Raw genomic sequence first — 20,809 nt, forward strand, 5'->3', positions numbered from 1 at the left:
TTCCTTTAAGTATATTTAATATTTGAACTCTCATCTTCTATTTTCCCAGACCCCAGAAAACAGAAAGGTTTTAGATAACCAATATTTTGTTCCAGAAACAGCCTTATCAGCTAATTCATAAAAGAGCTATTTTACAAAGGTACATCTGGATAATTAGAACAATAAAGTCTTTTAGGCATTTCAAAGTGTGATCAGTAAAAATACATTATTAATAAAGTTTTTTTTAAAGATAGTTCCAGATTTTCTTTAAAAGTAATTTCTGTTAAAGAGTACATGATTGTATGGTGAACAAGAAAATAAAAAGGTCTAGTAGGAAGAGAGGCTCATTAAAAATAACCAACAGTGTGCACATTACAGTTATCATTTTTGTGGAACATCTGCGTAGCAGTTGGCACCTGGAAATGGTGGACAGGGCTTCCTTCTAGAAGGTTTATTTACTTTTTCAACCAATTTATTTTCCAAGCCATCAGTACCAATGGGGAAAGCATATGAAACAAGGTAAAAGGAACTTTTGCTTGAGGAAAGAACAATTTTGCAGATCACTCTGTAAAGGGGTGAACAAGTCAGAGGGGAAAAACACAATTTTCAAAACAAAGATAATAAAACAGAGGAAGGTCCTGTTAATTTTGTGTTGAGATCCTTTGCACAGTTTTCAATGGTGCCCCCCGTGCCATTGGGAAAAAGATACTGACCACAGCCCTACTAGCTCAGGATGGTATCATATATGCCACCTTCAGAGAAGGGAGCTCCCAGTTTGAAATACAGAGGCTCCCTGTAATAAACCAAAATAAAAGTATGTAAGTTAATACCATCTAAAAATATGGCAAAATGGGCTTTTCTCTTGTATTATCTAACTAGTTCTCACCTCCAAAAATACAAAGCATTTTTTAAAGGGGAATCATCTTTTTAATAGCCATCACAAGTTTGTTGGTGGAAAAGTCAAAAGCTTATGAAATATACCTCCTGTGCAGTGCAGCATAATAGTGACAGTGCAGGTTCTAAAGGTTAACTCACATAGTCCAAGGTAACTGATATAACTATGCAAAACATATGGCTTCCAGGGCAGGAATCATGATTTTTAAATTATAGCACTTTGGGGGCTTGCTGATTTGCCTCCGTTAATTCTGTTCTGTGAAATGGAAGGAGCCACTTCAAACGTAACTTGCCACTTAACAGCAAAGGAGCCACTAGGCCCACAGGAGCACACAGAGTGTCGCACAGACAGGGCCACCACAGGCCACTTGAATAACTAAAACCCAGCTCCCCTGCTCTGGCAAGGGGGATTTTTACCCACTGTCCTAGGGTCCTTCCACACGGAAATAGATTCTGGCCCCTAGTCACATCACTCTGAGGAAAGGGCTTTGATGGTAAGCAGCATCATACAGGGACAGAATTGCTATCTGATTCCGTCATGCTGAAACGAAGGCCAAGGTAAAGTTGATGCCGTTATGATGGCCACAATGAAATAGAAGAGGGGAAAACTCAAGACTAGGAAGGAAAAGGGAAGACGGCAGGCAGGTTAGCTTCAAAATAATACTCAGGCCAGCAAAACTGTCATGTGGGACTCAGGTTGGTGTCTGGGGGAAGCTTCAGTGTTGTGGTCAGTGTCTTTTCCCATCTGAACAAGTCAGCCCACAGCAGTTAAGCCGCAGCAATGGAGGTAAAAATGTGGGCCTCAATCTTTCCAGAATTAGATTTTATTTCGAGGGGTTCTTTTTTGGAAAGCTAAATATGAATTTATCTGGAATTACTAGAGCTGTGGCCACATTATTTTTTCCAGTTAGCCCTGCTATTATTTCCAAGGAGAGGTTAAACTACAGGAAAAGAAAAGCAAACAGTTGCCAGGGACAAGCTACTGGCCGAGAAAACTAGGAGAGAAACCAAAACTGCTAACTGACAAAGCTTTCTAATCGAGTGCTAGAGAATTATGTAATTACCCTGTAGTGTCTGGAGTTCAGATGAAAGTTCTGTTTCTATTTACCTTTCTCCTGGCTACTGCCCGCTGACGGCATTAGTGTCAAGTGGCTACAGGTGTGTAACCCTTCCAGTCGGGGCGACTACATCATTTCCAGCAGCACAGTGTAACCATTTGGTTTCCCTTGAGAGACACAGAAAGTTCAAGTTCCAAGCTTCACTTATATATTAGTTTCTGCTTTAAAGACTTTTAATCCCATGCTGATTTAATTTATACTTGGTCTATGACTCAAAATAAAATTCTAATTTATAGGTGAGGTCCAATGGTCCACATACAATCAGTTTTGAAGAGGCAGATATCTGGATATAGTTGAGCTTGCTAAGTTATAGTGGTGCTTACAGAAGTTGTTGGGAATCCTTATTATTGTGATGGGAGGACATAAATGCCATATATATATATATGACCTGACTACCCACAGAATTCAGAGGGCACTACTTATTCTAAGATAAGCAATGGGTGAACTCTTTGAATACTAACAAAAATTTAAAATTTGACAAATTATTTAAGTTGGCAAAGATACTTAAAAATATATACCTGTTGCATAAAGAAAACCCATGGAAAGTAGACATAATTGGGGGAGTTCTCAAGTTCTAGTTCTGAAACATTTATCCTCTGTAGGGTGCTGCCAATACTACTATTCATTCCAGAGCAGGCAGTTACCAACACCTTGCCTGCAGTATCCAGTGTACGTTCTGGTCTGCAACGTTTAAGGTCAGCCATGCACCAGTGTGGAAGAGGCTCCAGCAGTCAGTGAAGTCAGAGGAAGTACTTCTGGAGCTGGTTGGAGCAACTCTGTCATCTCCACATTTCTCTCCACTCCACTCCACTCTTGGCTTTCCTTTGAACTCCAAGAGTCCTTTGGCACCATCAGTGCAAAAATCAGAGTCAAACTTCCAGGTACTAAAATTTTACTGGCCTTATAATCAGCAGTACCTGGGGCTGACGGCAGCCATTGTTCAACTCAGTAGTGATTCGGTTAGAGAACCTTCCTGAACTCTTTTACCCGCTCCCATCCCACCCTTCCTCAGCAACTCCCACCCCTGCCACCATCTGAAGCATCTCCATTTGCTTGTTTTATTTTTTCTAGTTTTTTTTTTTTTTTGCTTCCTGCTCAATCTGCAGGGATAATTTAACACAAGTGCCAAAGTCTAATGTATACTTATAAAAATGAAACAATACCAAGAATAACAAATTTATAGTCAAGAAAATAAAGTTTGCTTTCCTCTCCCTCCCAAGTCCCAGCCCTCAACAGAAAAGAAGGCAACAGAAGAAAACACACCCATTTTCAAGTGCCTGTTATTTAGTACAGTGAGGATTCCTGTTAATTGCGGGTGAGAAGAGCGAGGTGCTGCCTCTGGTGTGAGAAAGCCTACCTGTCCACACACCCGGGGAGCATACAGCTCACATCCTCTGCACTCAAGAGCCAGGCGCAGACTCCACCTTTGTGTGGCCCTCTGAGCAGCAGCCTCCTGGATAGAGTAAGTAGTCCGGTGCAGGCAAGACGCTCTTCCCCCTCCCACCTCCTCTTCTCCACCTTGCTGCCAACCCCCTAACACCCCACAGCCTGACCTCTTTGCTTCGGGAGCAGCTGGTCCTTGGGTGCACTAAATACAAAGGGCTAAAACTCCCTCTACTTAATTAAAACAAAACATGACAAAAAATTAAAATGTGCTTTCAAATAAGGAATGAAGTCAAATAAATACATCTGATTTTCTCTTTTTCTTAAGTCTAAGTAAAATTTCATATCCTACACCCAAAGCTCTATACATTTGGTTTTTGTTCAGAATCAAAATACATTTCCAATAGTGAGGAGAGCAGAGTGAGAGAGCAGCAGCTGTCCGTCCCCTCACTGACAGACTAGTGCAGCTGCCAGACTGTGAAGAACTAGTCCCGTTCAGGCTGCCCCAGGACATGGCTGACCCCAGGGGGTTCACAGGCAGATCCTCTGTCACACACTCTCTCTGCGTCCACGCTGGAGCCAGGATGTGGTGCTACCAAGTCGATGCTCACAATCCAACAACCTTCAGTCACCTCCAGGATTCTCAGCTCTAACTTTTATCTGAGAAGAACAAAGATATGTAGAGGTCAGTTTCAGGAGAAGGCACACGGGAAACATTACTGAGGATATGTGGGGGCCTGCTTGTTTGTTTCTGGCTCAGAAGTGTCATCTGAAAGCAAATAAGCAAATTGAGTACAAACTGTTGCACAGATCCATCTGTGGTCGCTGTGGGAAGAGACACAAAATACAGCCGGATGTGAAGAGGACTGAACCTCTCTCCATGAGAGCCTCACAGCAGCAGAAGACTTCATGTGGGACCCAGCATTTACCAGGCTTCCCACCTGCCTGCCTTCTGCTTCTGCAGAGGTACTGACAAGCAGAGAAGTGAGGGGAGCAGGGCAAGAGACAACTGCAGTTCCTCTCAGACAAGGAAGAGCAGTGTCAGCAGACAACAGCCTCAACTGGATATATGATGTTTGGAAACAAGTAGTGTTTTCAAGACCGAGAGGAAATAGAATCGCAGAAGGTTTCCACTTTAAAGAATAATAAATCATCTCATTCAATGTGCTGTTCCAGCAGGATGACTCTCAAGGCACATACCTGAGTGCTTGACTGTGAGGGCTGAGCCAGCCAGCCTTTGGCAAAGAATGGTGTAACTTTCCTCCACCTTCTGTAAAATAAAACCCACAGGGGCTGCATTTGAACAATATACATTTTTTTCTTTGAAACTAGGAGAGAATTTCTTTACAAAATATAGATAGATGCTTCTAAATCTCAACATGAATAGCCTTAAACTTTTGTTAGTGCATGCATAGTAGTATGTATGACAATGACAGTGCAAAGAATGGAAGCAGAAAATGCAGCTGTCCAAAGTGATGAAATATTTGAAGATATGTTGTAGCAATTAAAGGTACGTACTGTGAGCTCTTGAACAACCACTATGAGGATGAAAGATATTTTCTCTATGGCAATGGTCTCCTACTCTATGCTTGTCAGCTATTAGTAATAAAGATATTTGGTCATAAAAAATGTTAATGGGTAAACAAAGGATATTATTCTTTTATGTTTCCCCTTTGAATAAATAACTTAAAAATTTCCCATTAAAATGAAAGCAGAGAGAGAGTAATGGGTAAAGAAGACTCTCTCATCCCAAAGGGTCACCAGGAAGATGGTCCCTCCTGTAAACTAACTCTCCCCACCCCCCTCCCCCACCCCCAGAAAGGCCTTTCAGAGAGACCTCACTTCATCAGGCACAGGATCACATGGCATGTCACTGCATGAAGGGGAACGCTTAACACTTGGGAGGGAATCCGGGAAACCAGTCTCTAGTTAAAAAGGCTATGAATACATTCTACTCTCACGCTGTAGTCCTCAGCTGAATGGTGTCATGAAAACATGTTTAATTTCTAGCTTCCATGTCCATGATGACCAACTTTAACATGGGGTCCTTTTTCTAGAAATGTCATGTTAACTTTGAAGCAGTGCCTAGAGCAAGGATAACTTTAATGACCAACTTACAAAACTCCCATTACTATCTGGATTGTTACATTATGAAGGCCACTGGAGCCACTTCCCACCTATCAGAGCAGCAGGGAAACTACCAGCCTAACCAGTAGTTAACTAGTTATTTGCCAGCCCAGCTTCACAACTCCACAAACCCACTGGTCTCACCTTCCTGCCTTACCTGCTCGTAAACAGCAGCTAGTCCCCCAATACAGTTATGTTCTTAGACTTAGAAGCCAATACAGACATGCGGCTGAGAATGCTATAACTTTTTCTGATCTTGGGATTTGTAACCAGATAAACAATGGTGATCACGGGGCTGCATCCAGGCCTCCACACGGGTGATGGTAGAAGATACAACATACAACACCAGAACCTGAGTATGCTTACTGACACAGGCCTTTCAATCATTCTCTCCTTCCTCTCTGCTGTGTTTCTGCTAATGGAGTCCTAAGGATATTGAAGTCTGAGTTACCTTTAAGTGTTCAAGGTCAGCCTCTATCTTATGAATGTACTCCAAGATCTGGCTTTGTGAATCTGCACAAGAGGAAGGACTCTGGATCTCAAAGCAGGAGTCCTCCATAGCTCCCCAACGCTGCTGGACCAGGAATTCTGGGGTGAACGGTGAAACAGCCCCATCGGAATGAGCATTCCGAGGAGAATGCTGGTGCTGGTGGGTAGAGTCCATGGAGGAGATGCCTGTCGTGGACTGTGGGGGAACCGAGGAAGCAACCTCCTCGTCTGTGGAGCTCTCCTGCACTGTTTCATAGCCATCAAGGATCAAATAGTTTCCTATTGATGAAGACACAACAGGGTGATGAGCTCCGTACTGTCATCATCGCAAAATGAAAGGAGATGAAACGAGATGGGGTGAGAGGATGACAACTTAAAAGACGCTGAAGAAGGGAAAAGCATTCAATTTCCATATTCCCAGGCTTAATGTCGAGAGTCCATCAGAATTTTCTCACTTCTGGTTAAACTTGGTGAGCTTTCTGAACAATTGTGTATTGGCTAGCATGTATAGCAGAAGTTAAAAAGCAGAAGACTGCAATGTCTTTAGATGGTCTTGCCTAGTTCCCTCTCTTGCCTTATCATCTCCTGCCACTTTCTCCTCACCCTCTAGTCCTCAGCCAGTAAAACTCATTCCAGCCTTGCAGCCCACCTGTTGCTAGGCTTACCTCAAGGGAGCACCTGCCTCCAGATACTCAAGTACTACCTCATCAGAGGCCCTTTTCCCTCGTCCCCTTCTCTGTCCCCAAGACCCTTGTTCTGACTTATTTCTCCTCCTTATGGTTTGTCGTATTTCTCTACATATTTAACATTAACATTTTCCCTTAGTAGTATTTCAGCTTGGCAAGAAAAGTGAACTTCAGGGCCAGGTGGTGGCATACCTGGTAGAATGTGCATTACCGTGAGCAAGAACCCAGGCTCAAACCCCCCAGTCTCCACCTGCAGGGGGAAGCTTCATGAGTGGTGAAACAGCGCGGCAGGTGTCTATTTCCCCCTGCCCGCCCCTCAATTTCTGTCTTATCAAATTAAAAAATAAAATAACAAATGGCCACCTGGAGAGGTGGAGTCATTATGCAGGCACCGAGCCCCTGCAATAAGTCTAGCAGCAAAAAGTTAAAACAAAATAAAATAAAATGGGTCTATGTTTTATTCACTGTAGTATCCCCCAGCAATTATAATGCGGCCTAGCACAGAGCGGACTCCACAACTGCAATTATATACATAAGGAAAGCCTATAAACAGACAATGTCCATCTCAACACAGAGAACCATTAGTTAGAGACAGCAAAGATAAAAACCAAAACTGAAACTGGCACTTGCCTGAGATGCGTAAATTAACATCTTTCTCTACTTTTTTAGCTGCTCCATCACCTTCTGATGGGTTATCATCACCGTGTGCTTCACGGGCATCAAAAAAGTGCTCTCCACTCTCATCAAGACCCCCTTCTGGCTCTGCAGGAGGCACCTCTGGGGCCGTGATCACATGGTCCATTAGTAAATTGTTACTCCCCTGGCTTTCTTGGAATGCCAGTGCCACCAAATCCGCTGGAGCAGAAGATTCAGTTGAAGTCCGTGGACTGTAACAAGTGGGGTCATCAGTTCCAGTTCTGAAGGGCACCGGTCCTTCCCCAGGATGACAGGTCTTAACATTTTCAGAGTTCTGGGTTCCACCATCTGCCTGAGCTGCTGGAGAGGCTGTCCTGTGTCCTGCGAAATGCGGCCAGTCCTCCTGAGCACACTTCTCAGTCAAGCCCAGCTGTTGTACCAGCAACTGCTTCAACAAACCCACTGAAAAATTCAGTAAGGGGGGAAATATATTCACAATTGCAACCTCAGACAGTAGACGTAAATCAGAATCATCAGTACTTATTAAGTAGCAGTAAAAAATAGATTAACTTCTAATTTTGTCTTTAACATAAAATAAAGCACTATTTAAAGAATTTTACTAAACAAACCAAACTTGAAATGATCTAAGTGAGTATTTTACTAGAGAGACCTCCCAACTAGAGCTGCTAAAGAAGCACAATGATAAAGCTAGGGGAGACAGCATAATGGTTATGCAAAGAGACTCTCATGACTGAGGCTCCCAGGTCACAGGTTCAATCCCCCGCACCACCATAAGCCAAAAATGAACAGTGCTCTGGTAAAATAAAGTAAAATAAAAAAATTAATAGATAAATGAAATGAAGTGAAAGCAACAGCAATGTTGCCTGCCTCTATTCTGTCTTCATACCACAAAAATAATGTCCAGGTACCTACTTCTGGGTTAAGAGAAATGACAATGACAACAACTATCTTCAAAGTTATCTTTTCCAGAAGCAAACACTATATACACAAACATTTTTTAAATATCTTATTTACTTACTCATACATAAATACAGAAAAGTTGAGAGGGAACAGGGAAATAGAAAAGGAGAGAGACAGACACCTTCAATACTACTTCACCACTCATGAAGCTTTCCACCTTGCACATGGGGACCAGAGACTTGAATCCAGGTGCTTGTGCATTGTAACACATATGTTTTACAGCCCGGCCATCCACAAAATATTTTTTCACAGAACATATATTATTCATACTGAAACCTTTAATTTTTTGCTGTTGCTTTTATCTCTTTCTTTTTCTTTTTTTCTTTTTTCTTTTTTTTTTTTTTTTTTACCAAAGTAATGCTTAACTCTGGCTTGCGGTGGTGCAAGGGACTGAGCCTGGGACCTGGGAGCCTCAGGCATGAGAGTCTGTTCAGGGTTTGTTTTTCATGATAGCTTGACAAGGCTTTTCCATAAGTTGTTGAAAAGAACCAATTCAATTTGAAACGGTATGTTGTGAGGTCATTTACATGATCAGAAGGTTACTGGTTAGTCCAGCCAACAGAAATTACTGTAAATAATAACTCAGTAAGCTCCAAAATAAGTTGAATTTTAAAGATCATAACCAGTTCCCTGCTTTTAGCTCTGGCTTTTTTCTGCCTTGTGTTTCTTCAGGTAAATGTGCCCACATTGGCTAGAATCCGTGTCCCTCCCTCCAAAACAGTGCTCAGTTGTGGTTTATGATGGTGTCGGGGATCAAGCATAGGGCCCTGGGGGTAGGCAGTGACACACCGGTTGAGTGTGCATATTACAATTCACAGAGCTCAAGTTCAAGCCCCCAGTCACCACTTTGCAGGGGCGAAGCTTAGAAAGTGCTACAGGTGGAGCCGGGCGGTGGTACAGTGGGTTAAGTGCATATGGTGGAAAGTGTACGGACCGGCATCAGGATCCTGGTTTGAGATCCTGGCTCCCCACCTGCAGGGGAGTCGCTTCACAGGTGGTGAAGCAGGTCTGCAGATGTCTGTATTTCTCTCCCCCTCTGTCTTCCCCTCCCCTCGTGATTTCTCTCTGTCCTGTCCAACAACAATGACAGCAATAACAACAATAACAACAACAATGATAAACACGGGCAACAAAAGGGGGAAAAGAGTGCTACAGGTATTTGTCTTTTGACCCCCCCCCCCATTTTCTACAAACTCTTAGTAACAAAACAAAACATGACCTCTGGAGCCTCACACATGCCCTAACCCTTACATTTACTTCTTGAGAGATGTTATGAATTTCTTACAACTTTTGACACTCAATTCTATCTCCCTGTCTAGTCTCTCTCCAAGTACCAGTCTTAAGAATCCAGCTTCTGAGAGGGAGGGGAAGATGGCGGACTGAGAAGCCGCTAACAGCGTGTTCTTTGATCACTTCTTCTGGAAACGGTTCCAGATGCCACCAGGATGCTGGCCAGGCTTCCCTGGATTGAAGACCCCACCAATGTGTCCTGGAGCTCAGCTTCCCGAGAGACCCACCCTACTAGGGAAAGAGAGAGGCAGACTGGGAGTATGGACCGACCAGTCAACGCCCATGTTCAGCGGGGAAGCAATTACAGAAGCCAGACCTTCCACCTTCTGCAACCCACAATGACCCTGGGTCCATGCTCCCAGAGGGATAGAGAATGGGAAAGCTATCAGGGGAGGGGGTGGGTTATGGGGATTGGGTGGTGGGAATTGTGTGGAGTTGTACCCCTCCTACCTTATGTTTTTGTTCATTAATCCTTTCTTAAATAAAAAATTTTTTAAAAAAGAGAAAAAAAAAGAAAAAAAAAAGTTCCACAAAATTAAAAAAAAAAAAAAAAGAATCTAGCTTCTAACAGTCTTCATCCCTTAGTATTAGTGGCATGAAAATCAAACTCACAAAGAGGTGAGATCTTTGAGAATGGCCATTTTAAAAAAGATTTAAAAAGGAGGAGGAAGAGGACCAGTGAGTTGGTGAAAGAGTAGAGAAAAGGGAATCTTATTGGTTGGAATGTAAACTCATGGTCACTATAGAAACCAATACAAAGATTCCCAAACAGAAATACCATATGATCCAGCAATCTCACTTCCGGGAATTTATGCGAAGAAAACAAAAATTTGACTTTGAAAAGCTGTATGTACCCCTATATTCATTACAGCACTATTTATAATAATCAAGATTTGAAAATAGCCTGAATGCTACCCATCCTAAATGATGGGTGAACGGATAAAGAAGATGTGGTCTGTGTGCACAATGAAATGCTACTCAGTAATAGAAACAGGTGACCTCTGCTACTTGTGACAACAATGGAGGGACCCTGAGGGTATTATGAGGGTACTGAGGGTCTTAAGTTTATTAAATTAGATCAAAAAAACACACCTCTATGGCAGGAGTGGGGGACCATTTTTCTGCAAGGGGCCATTTAGATACTCATAGTATCATTGGAGGGCCATACAAAATCGTCAACTGAAAAATTAGCACTTAATGTTGCTATGAGAAAAAGTTCCTAGGCTTACTGGTTTTTGAATTCTTTTTGTGGTTGCCCTACTAGGGCAGGGCCAGGTCAAATGATTTCACTCATGTGGAAGATAAAAGAACAAAACAAACGAACAACGAAAGAAAACTCTCAGACTGTAAGAACAAAGTGGTGGCAGCAGGCCTGGAGGCTGCGCAGTGGCCAGAGCACTGGACTTGGGGGGTCATGAAGTCCTGTGGATGATCCCTGGCATCACAAGTACCAGAACGGTGCTCTAATTCTCTCTCTCTGTCTCTGTCTTCTCTCTTTCTTCTTCTTCTCCTCCTCCTCCTTCGTCTCCCTTCTCTGTCTTCTCATGCTAGTTATATTTAAATATATAAAGGGAGAGGAGGAGAAAAAGGATGAGGATGGGGCTGGGGAGGAAGTAGGGAAGGGAGAAGGAAAAGAGGTAGGAGGGGAGGGGTCGGGAGGGAGGGAGGGAGAGGAAGAAGATAACAAAGTAGTGGGTACCAGAAGGGAAGGTAGAAGTGGGCATAAGAAAAAGAAGTACAGAGGAGGGTCAAGTGCATAGTGTAGAATTCTTCTAGCGTTTGCCCTTCTTCCGTAGCCAGTCAACAGCGTCAGGTTGAAAGCTGTCAGGAGCTGTTTGTTGCTGGCTTTGAAAGTGACTGGGATCCATGTGGATTCAGTCGGCTAGGAAGGATCGTCAGTTTCCCCAATGAATGGGTACTCACGGGATGCACCACGGGAAGGTCGATCCAATGCATCCCGTGAGTACCCATTCATTGGGGAAAGAAGAAGAAGTGTAGAATGAAAGCTAGTCTGGCTATTTGGGAGGTGGCCACAATGCAGTCTGTACAGATCTTGAGTTATAATGCTGTACAGCTGAGACCTCCAGAATCTTATAAACCAGTTCCTCCAATAAGAACAAATCCAATCCAATTTCGAGCTCACTGCTGCCATAAACAATGGCTTGCCACTCATTATCGTAACCTCAACACACGTCAAGACTGAATTCAAAAATCTCTGGTAAAGAAAGGGGGGAAATAAAGTGTAGGGTGAGCAGAGGTGCTCCTTTCCTGGCACAAATACTGAGACTGAGGGGCCAGGGAGACAGTGCAGGGCAATACACAGGTTTCATCCCCAGCATCCCCAGCAGCCAGAGCTGAACAGTGCTCTAGTTAGAACAATAAAAGAGGGGGTCGGGCGGTGGCGCAGTGGGTTAAGCACATGTGGCGCAAAGCGCAGGGACCGGCGTAGGGATACCAGTTCGAGCCCCGGCTCCCCACCTGCAGGGGAGTCGCTTCACAGGTGGTGAAGCAGGTCTGCAGGTGTCTGTCTTTCTCTCCCCCTCTCTGTCTTCCCCTCCTCTCTCCATTTCTCTCTGTCCTATCCAACAACGAACAACATCAACAATGGCAATAATAATGACCACAGCAAGGCTACAACAACAAGGGCAACAAAAGGGGAAAAAAAATGGCCTCAGGAGCGGTGGATTCATGGTGCAGGCACTGAGCCCAGCAATAACCCTGGAGGAAAAAAAAAAAAAAAAAGAACAATAAAAGAAAAGCTGCAACTACCTATAAGCATTCCCTTTGCTTTGTCTTTATGTGAAAGTAAGTAGATCATTCTGAGTCCTCATTTCATGTTTATTCCTCTGACGCCATTCTTGTGCAAAGCCTTTTAAAGCCTCAAGCCTAGATTACTATAATAGCTTAGTAGCAACTGCACCACTCCAAACCTTTTCCCCGTCCAATCCTTTCCTAACTCCCAGCCAGATCAGTCTTTTTTCATTAGTCATAACCAAGCTTGCAAACTTCCAATGGCTCTTGACAGCTGCAGTCCTTGTTCTTGGCCTTCCCACTCTGATACACCTGAAAGACGTGACATGCTATTTCTAAGTGTTTCTTAATCAGGCTGAAGGGCAGGGGCTGCTGCTTACAGAGGGCCAGGAACCAATCTCCTTGCCCTCTCCTGAGTATACGTGTGTGCACGTCTGGTAAGGCTAGGCCGTAGTGGAGAATACTATCTCTCTAAGTAAAGAGACAAGAATAGATACTTTGAAAAAGTCTTCAGCTCACTGTGGTATGCCATCTTATGAGCACAGAGTACTCACAATATTCAAGGCTCACAAATGCTGAGCTCAACAGAACATCTTCTAGCTTTCCAACTCTATCAGCCAGGACCCCTGTCTGCCACTGGGGTTCTCACTGCTCTATGAATACCCTACGATTTTTCTGCCTCAGTGCTTCTGCTCCCGCCATCAACCCAGGAGGAATGACCTCTATATTGTCACATGCCAATGACTCTTACCCATGTTCCCAGGCAATAACTACCTCTCTCTCGGGGTCACTAGAACAAGATTAATTTGATATAACTAAACTGATCAATTTGGGGAGGGTTCATCTTCCCAACAAAATTCTTGAAAATTCCAAGTTTATGATTCTTTGGATTTGTCCTACATGGCTATCATGGTATATTATAATAACTTATATATTATACAAGTTAATGTATTAACTTATGAATAAAACTTACAATTCCTTAGTGCATCCAAAGCCCACCGTTCCTCTGAGACAGGCAAGTGTGGATCTGGGGTTGTGATCTGATAATTCATTCCAGCTTCCTTCAGAGTCCCATCTGCGTGCTGCTCCTTTGCAAACTGTTGCTCAGCCACAAAGAGATCGTCTACCTCTGATTTCCCAGAGGTGACCAGTAAATGAGACTGAGGTTTTGATGATATTAAGGAAGACTCTAATCCCAAATCTCTGTCTGTTCAGTGTAATAGAAAGAGTAGAATATATCATAAATAGAACATTTAAAATGAAGCTTTCAGGAAAGACTTGGAAAGAAGTAATCACATGATCTAGAGACTGACTATCTGCTAAGGAAGATGTGTAGCACTTAGAGCAGTGATAGAAGGGCTCACAGGAGACTCATAAGCAAATTCGTTAAGTTGCTGATGCCATAAGCCTGCTTAAGTCAAGGAGTTCAATTTTCTTTGCGTTTTACTAAATGCTATATAGACTACATCCTTCCAGGTGGACGCAGCAGATCGGTTTACCTGAAGACTGCATACCAGAGACTGAAATGCCGTGATGCTCCACTTTTAATTTTGGAGGCGCTTCTTCATCATGGTCTCCTCTAAGGGCAAAAAAGGGGGTGGGGAGAAGAATCTTTCAGCTCATAAGGTACCGGATATCACTGAAACAAAATGTGAGAACTCCCCATTCATTTCCTGACCCAAACCACAAAATCGGCCCCACTACAACAGAGACACACTCACTCGCAGGGCGACGACTGTGGCAGTGGAATCGGCTTTGTGGACTGCTCCTTCACGGACGCGGCCATCTGGCATATGAGGTCCTGCCAGCTGCGGGGAGTTTGAAAACCATTCAAAATATAAACAGAAAGGGAAACACCCGTTAAGTCTACTCAGAAAGCAAAAGTAGAACAAAATATACATATTCCAGACCCTAAGCCAAGCTACCAACAAGAAAACTCTACATTTGTCAAAGAATATCTCTATTTTGACAACATACCAAGAAGGAGAGACTATATAAAAGAACAACCTACCAGTACAGATATACTTTCTATTTAAAAGTCACTTAGTACTTTTGAGAAAAACTTCTTAAGATAATTGCAATAAAACAGAAACAGAATAAGGAGCATCAATATAAACAGGGGCAAGGTTTTAGAAGAATATCTCTCCAACTGAATGCAGAAGAAATGATTGATTTCATATACTTTTTGATTTTCAAAGTCCTTTACAAAAATGGGCTTAAGTTTATACACAATTATACCCAGTTTAGTAGAAAAAGTAAAGCAAGACCACTATATTCTAATACATACACAGTCTTTTCAGAAACTGTTTGGGCCACCAGTTCATAAATCTGGGCTCCGTTGTCTGACATGGAGATGACAAACAAAGCTTTGTTGTCTGGAAAATACAAGGCAAACGTTAAAATGAACATAACCTTCAATGGCTATAAAGCATGGCTTTGGTGATCTGGAACTCCTTTATCTTAACCTAGATAAAGACTACATGGGCTCAATTTGTAAACATCTGTTCCATTAAAAAAAGTTTGAGAGGCCAGGTGGCAGTGCACCGGGTTGAGCGAACATGTTACGTTGAGCGAACATGTTACAATGTTAAAGGACCTAGGTCTGAGCCCCTGGTCCCCATCTTCAGGGAGAAGGCTTTGCAAGTAGAGAAGCAGAGCTGCAGGTGTTTTTCTGTTTCTCTCCCCCTCCTTCCTCTCAATTTCTGGCTGTCTCTAGCCAATAAAGACAACAAAAATTATTTTAAAAGAATTTAAAAAAATTAATCAAGTTATACATTTAAAATTTATGTAACTTGTTATACTCTTATTTCATTAAAACAAAGATTATACAAACTAGTACTGAGTCTACAGTCATTTATAAGAAATGAGAAAGTGGGGAGTCAGGCGGTAGCGCAGTGGGTTAAGTGCAAGTGGCGCAAAGCACAAGGACCAGCATAAGGATCCCGGTTCAAGCCCCCGACTCCCCACCTACAGGAGAGTCACTTCAAAAGCGGTGAAGCAGGTGTGCAGGTGTCTATTTTTCTCTCCCCATCTTCCCCTCCTCTCTCCATTTCTCTCCTATCCAACAACAACAACAATATAACTATAACAATAAAACAACAAGGGCAACAAAAGGGAATAAATAAAAATATTAAAAAATAATAATAATAAAATTTTAAAAAGAAAGAAATGACAGTGTCAGGCGGAGGGTAGACAGCATAATGGTTATGCGAACAGACTCTCATTCCTGAGGCTCCCAAGTCCTAAGTTCAATCCCCCGCACCACCATAAGACAGAGCTCAACAGTGCTCGAGTTAAAAATAAATAAATAAAAGTTTAAAAAAAAATGAAATGAGAAAGTGCCAATGTATCTAAATCTCCAAAGTAAACACTGTGATTCTTTTGAACATATTTTGAATTGCCTATTTTCTAAGCTATTCGTAATGTTCAGTGGGTACTAAAGAGGCCTTTAAGGAACAAAAAGGTTTTAAAAGAAATTTCTTGGTATATTGCACCAAAGCAAAGAATTCTGGGGGACAGGGGGCTTGGGATTTGGGGTCCTGGTACATGACTGTGGGAAAGGATCTTAAGTTGGGATGAATGTTTTTGTAGACACCTATCATGGGGAGATGACAAATTTTGCCTTTGTGTCAACAACTATACTGTGAACTATTAAGCACCCAATAAAATGTTTTTTTTTTAAAAAAGGGACTTCATCGCTAATACAGCTAATATATCACTTAAATTGATATCACAAAATCCTTGCTACACACCTCTACAGTTTTGAGTGGTGTAGCCTGGAGATAAAAAATGGCTTTTTCCTTTCCTTTTTTTTTTTTTTTTTTGCCTCCAGGGTTATCACTGGGACTCAGTGCCTGCACTACGAATCCACAGCTCCTGGAGGCTTTTTTTCCCTTTTTGTTGCCCTTGTTGTTTATTGTTATTATTGTTGTTGTTATTGCTGTTGTTGTTGTTGGATAGCACAGAGAGAAATCAAGAGAGAAGGGAAAGACAGAGAGGGGGACAGAAAGATAGATACCTACAGACCTGCTTCACCACTTGTGAAGCGAGCCCCCCTGCAGGTGGGGAGCCGGGGCTCGAACTGGGATCCTTACACCAGACCTTGTGCTTCGAGTCATGTGCACTTAGCCTGCTGTGCAACCCCCTAAAAATGTTTTTTTTATTGGGATTACTTCCCAATTCAATGTGCTCACTGTAACCTACTAATGGTTTGAACATGGACTAACGGTCAAAGTATAAAAGTATAAGACACCCCCCCACGCCCCAGAAGAAAAAAAAAAAAAAGAATGCAGGAAATTACTGAGAATCTAGGCATCTTAAATAATTTGGGGGCATAAACTCTTTAATAAAGAAATTTTCTTTTTGTAGACCTTTAAGGAATATTTATTTCACTGTATAGAGACAGAGAAATTTAGAGGGGAGGGAGAGATAACGAGGGAGAAAAGAGGAGAGAGAGCCTGTAGCATTGCTACACTGCTTGTGAAGGTGCCCCTGGGGATGCAGGTGGGGAGCAGAGGATGAAGTCCTTGCACATGGCGGAGGCTGTGCTCTACGGCGCTCACCATGTCCAGGCCCAGGGCATAAACTCTTCATTTATTAGGCTGTCAGAAAAATCATGATGCGTGACTTTCTGACAACCCAGAACTTTCCAAATAAATAAATTTCATCTGATTTGTATAAATTTAAAAGGAACAAAAGTTTATACCAATTGCTACTTAAACTTAATACATGTATCTTATGCGACTTTACAATGAACCTGGAAGTTCATTCAGCAGAGAGACTTGCCTGTTGCCACTTGTCGAACCAGCACAGTATTCAATTTGATGACAGGGCTAAATGTGTGTTTGCTATCAGCTGTAGATGCCAGAATCTTACTGTGACATCTTAACACAAGTCTGTCATCCTGCTTTTGTAACAGTACAAGGATGTCTTCCAGTAGCAGTGTGTAGAGGTCTAGAAATTAAAATATAAGAAAGGTGAGCAACACAGAAACAGATATTCTATAAGCTTTACAACAACTCTACTGAGAAACTGTGGTCTGGGAGACGGCACAGTGAGTATTAGGCATTAGACTCTCAAGTATGAGGTTCTAAGTTCAATTCCCAGCAGCACATGTACCAGAGTAAATGTCTGGTTCTTTCTTTCTCTTCTCCTATCTTTCTCATTAGTAAATAAAAATAAAATCTTAAAAAAAAAAATTCTACAGAGCAATGTATTCCTGCTAAACCTAGGAAATTGAAATAATGTCCTTTTAAATTTCATTCTTACTGTATTCTACCAAAGTGTCAGTGCAGGACTCATAAAATAATAATAATGAATTTTTTTTGTTATCGACATTTTGAGATGTAGTAGTCTAAAGAAAGCTCAGACTCACTAGTATCTGAAAAAGATGGACATAGGAGTATATTATGACAATGTCCTTTGCTCAGTCCCTACATGAATATTTAACATTTTAAATATAAAGAAAGAAAGAACATAAACAACTCTTCAGTAAAAGCATAATAACAGAAAGTAGCATGGTTACCTGCTATAAATAACCCTCCCTTTAAAGAAAATTATCTCTTGTCTCAGATGTAAGAAATTCTCCTTGCTCAACTCTCCCCCAAACGGACAGACTTACCAATAGTTTTATCTCTGTTTACTTTCCAAACTAATGGTCCTTCATGAATCATCTTCCTTTTTGTTAAATCCAAATTCTGACAAAATAAAAAAAAAATCACACACAAATTATTTCCACTTTTTAAGAACATCTTAATATCAAATATACCACTTATACTCACTGTCATTATATCTCTCAGCTACTAAAAAGGATAAAGTCCAACTTAAATTAAGTTGTCTAATATTTTAAAAGAAAAACAAAAACAAAGACTCATTCAGGAGCATAGTCTTCCAAGCCTTATTCTAAATAAGTAAGTAATAAAAATGAAGCTGCTAGAGTCTCAGCCCTTTCTTTAACTTCTCCATGAATGACTAGACAGGCTTCATGAAGCACAATTTAATCTCTAAATTCCAATGCTGTGATTCCAAAGAAAAATTTAAATGACAGCACTCATGAAAATCCTGCTTGCTCTAAATTTTAACAATGTAATAAAAGAATCATCTTTTAAAAATTATTTATGCAGGAGGAGTGGGGGACGGAGGGAGACTAGAGCATCACCCTGGCACATGCAACACTGGGGATCAAACTCAGCTCCTCAGGCTTGAGAATCCAGTGCTTTCATCCTCTGTGCAACCTCCTGGATCACAGAATCATCTTTTTCTACATGCAACTTTAGAAAAATCTGTCCCTCTACAAGTGAAGGGGATATAAGCATATTAGCTTTTCACACAGAGGCTGTTTTAACAGATATCAAAGCATTGATAATAGCCAAAGCAATTACCCAGTGAAGCAGAACAAGAAAGGCTAAAAAAATCTTTAGGAAGAAAGGGATGGGAGTGTCTGACTTGGGGAGATAGCCTAGTGGTTATGCAAAAACAAACTTTCATGCCTAAGGCTCCAAGGTCCAGATTCCATTTCCCTCACCACCACAAGCCAGAGTTGAGCAGTGTATATGGGTGTATATCCGTCTGGTTCCATCTTTCTGTTATTTCTCTCATTAAAATAAAAAGCAAATAAAATTTATTTTTAAAAAATAAAGCAAAAAGAATCCTTCATTGTTTCTTAATACAAAAGTCTATATACCAAAGTGGCAATCAGTGAATCAATCACTGAGAGTATTATCATCATCCCTATCTATAATGGTTTCAACTTTAGACTGCTAAGAACTTCATAGGGAATGGATTATGTCATCTTGCTTTATTTGCTAACCTGGGAATTTTCTGTAGTCAATAGTCCTAACTATTCCAAACTGCAGAATACAAATTTAACACCAAATATAAAAATATTTGGGAATATTTTTCTCCTGGGAATTCCTGTCATAGATAGTCTCACACAAAATATTCCTCTATGAACAACTAGAGATATCTTCACAAATATAGATGATCAAAGACACAAGAACTCTTTCAGCTGATGCATGTTCCCAATGAGATGTTAATCACTTGCCAAGTTTTTAGTAAATTTTATTTTTTTTAATTTGATGAGACCATCTCTTACCCTGAGCTCTTCAACATTTGGATATTCTGACAACTTCAGATTGGAGGTATCAAGGCGACGCTGATAGTCTTCTAAGCGCTGCAAATGAGACGGGATGGAGCCAGTTACTGCCCTGCATATCAGTGACCTCCCTGTTCCTAATCAAATGGACATCTTTTTTTTTACCACATTATAGTAAGCTCTCTGTAACAGCTGACACATCTGACAGTGTACGCTTTCTTAAAATAGTCCCACTTTCCTCGGCTTTAGTGAGATCATTCTCCTAATTTTTCTCCCACTTTTTTCCCCTCTACTTTTCAAGCTCACTGGCCTCTCACTAACCTGCATTTACTTTCTGACTATGTGAATCACATATATTGTACAAAATTGAGCAGGTAACAGGCTGCAGAATAAAATTCTCCCTCCAAACTTATCCCAATCTCCCCATCCTCAGATTTCTTTAAAGAAGTCTATGTACATATCCTTTTTAAAAAGATACCAGAATGATAAAGTCGCAGGTGTCTCCCTCATTTTAATGGTAATAGATTATACTGATGTGCATCTCATCCCACACAGCCGAGTGCATGTGTGTGAGGTGACAGTTCACATCATGCACTGCTGCATCCAGGGAAACAATCCACATGAGCTTGTGTACAAGCCATGTAATATTTTAATGGCTATAATATTAAAAAAAAAAAAAAAAACCACTAAGTTCCTTCATCTACCTGCTTCCTCCTTCAAGCAGTTCTCTGAAAATTAATACGAGCAGTATGTGTCATTCTTTTTTCTGCCACCAGGATTATGGCTGGGTCTCAGTGCCAACACTACAAATCCACTGTTCCCAGTGGCATTTCTTTCTTTCTTTCTCTTTTTCCCTCTTTTCTGTTTTTTATTGGACAAGACAGAGAGAGACTGAGGAGGGAGAGAGACACCTGCAGACCCACGTCACTGCTAATGGAATGCCGCCCCTGCAGATGGGGGACGGGAGCTTGAACCAGGGCCCCTGGCAACCATTATACATGCCTAACATCCTAAAATTGCCCTTTGTAGCAGCTGGTGCAAAATACTGTTCCTACAATCTGTTTAATGAGTGTATGTACTGGTAGAAATAAGCAGTATGTGATTACTGAACTCATGTTCCCTTTTCAAAACTTTGTTTTATGAGAGAAAGGCGAGAGCATAACGCTGCTCAGCTCCAGCACCTGACAGTGTGGGGACTAAACCTGGGGCTTCTGAGGCCTCAGGCACTAAAATCCAATGCTCTACCACGCTGAGCAATCTCCCTGGCTCTGTACTCATTTTCTTTCTTTTTTTAAAATATTTATTTATTCCCTTTTGTTGCCCTTGTTTTACTGCTGTTGTGGTTATTGTTGTTATTGATGTCATTGTTGGATAGAACAGAG

The 20,809-nt window shown here is 41.6% G+C and overlaps 1 protein-coding gene across 1 annotated transcript in view; it reads right to left on the reverse strand.

The window, feature by feature from the left end:
- Window positions 1–20,809, reverse strand: part of ARHGEF12 (Rho guanine nucleotide exchange factor 12) — a 151,763-nt gene continuing 130,954 nt past the window's right edge. Inside the window, exons 32-42 of the mRNA XM_060179899.1 lie at window positions 19,428–19,505; window positions 17,955–18,030; window positions 17,120–17,287; window positions 14,622–14,709; window positions 14,056–14,142; window positions 13,834–13,913; window positions 13,308–13,541; window positions 7,307–7,774; window positions 5,953–6,269; window positions 4,575–4,644; window positions 1–4,034 (exon numbers count right to left, since the gene is read on the reverse strand). Of these exons, the coding sequence (XP_060035882.1) occupies window positions 4,024–4,034; window positions 4,575–4,644; window positions 5,953–6,269; window positions 7,307–7,774; window positions 13,308–13,541; window positions 13,834–13,913; window positions 14,056–14,142; window positions 14,622–14,709; window positions 17,120–17,287; window positions 17,955–18,030; window positions 19,428–19,505 (1,677 nt within the window). The 3' untranslated portion in view covers window positions 1–4,023. The remainder of the gene's footprint in view (window positions 4,035–4,574; window positions 4,645–5,952; window positions 6,270–7,306; window positions 7,775–13,307; window positions 13,542–13,833; window positions 13,914–14,055; window positions 14,143–14,621; window positions 14,710–17,119; window positions 17,288–17,954; window positions 18,031–19,427; window positions 19,506–20,809) is intronic.

Source organism: Erinaceus europaeus, chromosome 20 (genome assembly GCF_950295315.1).
Source record: "Erinaceus europaeus chromosome 20, mEriEur2.1, whole genome shotgun sequence".
NCBI lineage: Eukaryota > Metazoa > Chordata > Mammalia > Eulipotyphla > Erinaceidae > Erinaceus > Erinaceus europaeus.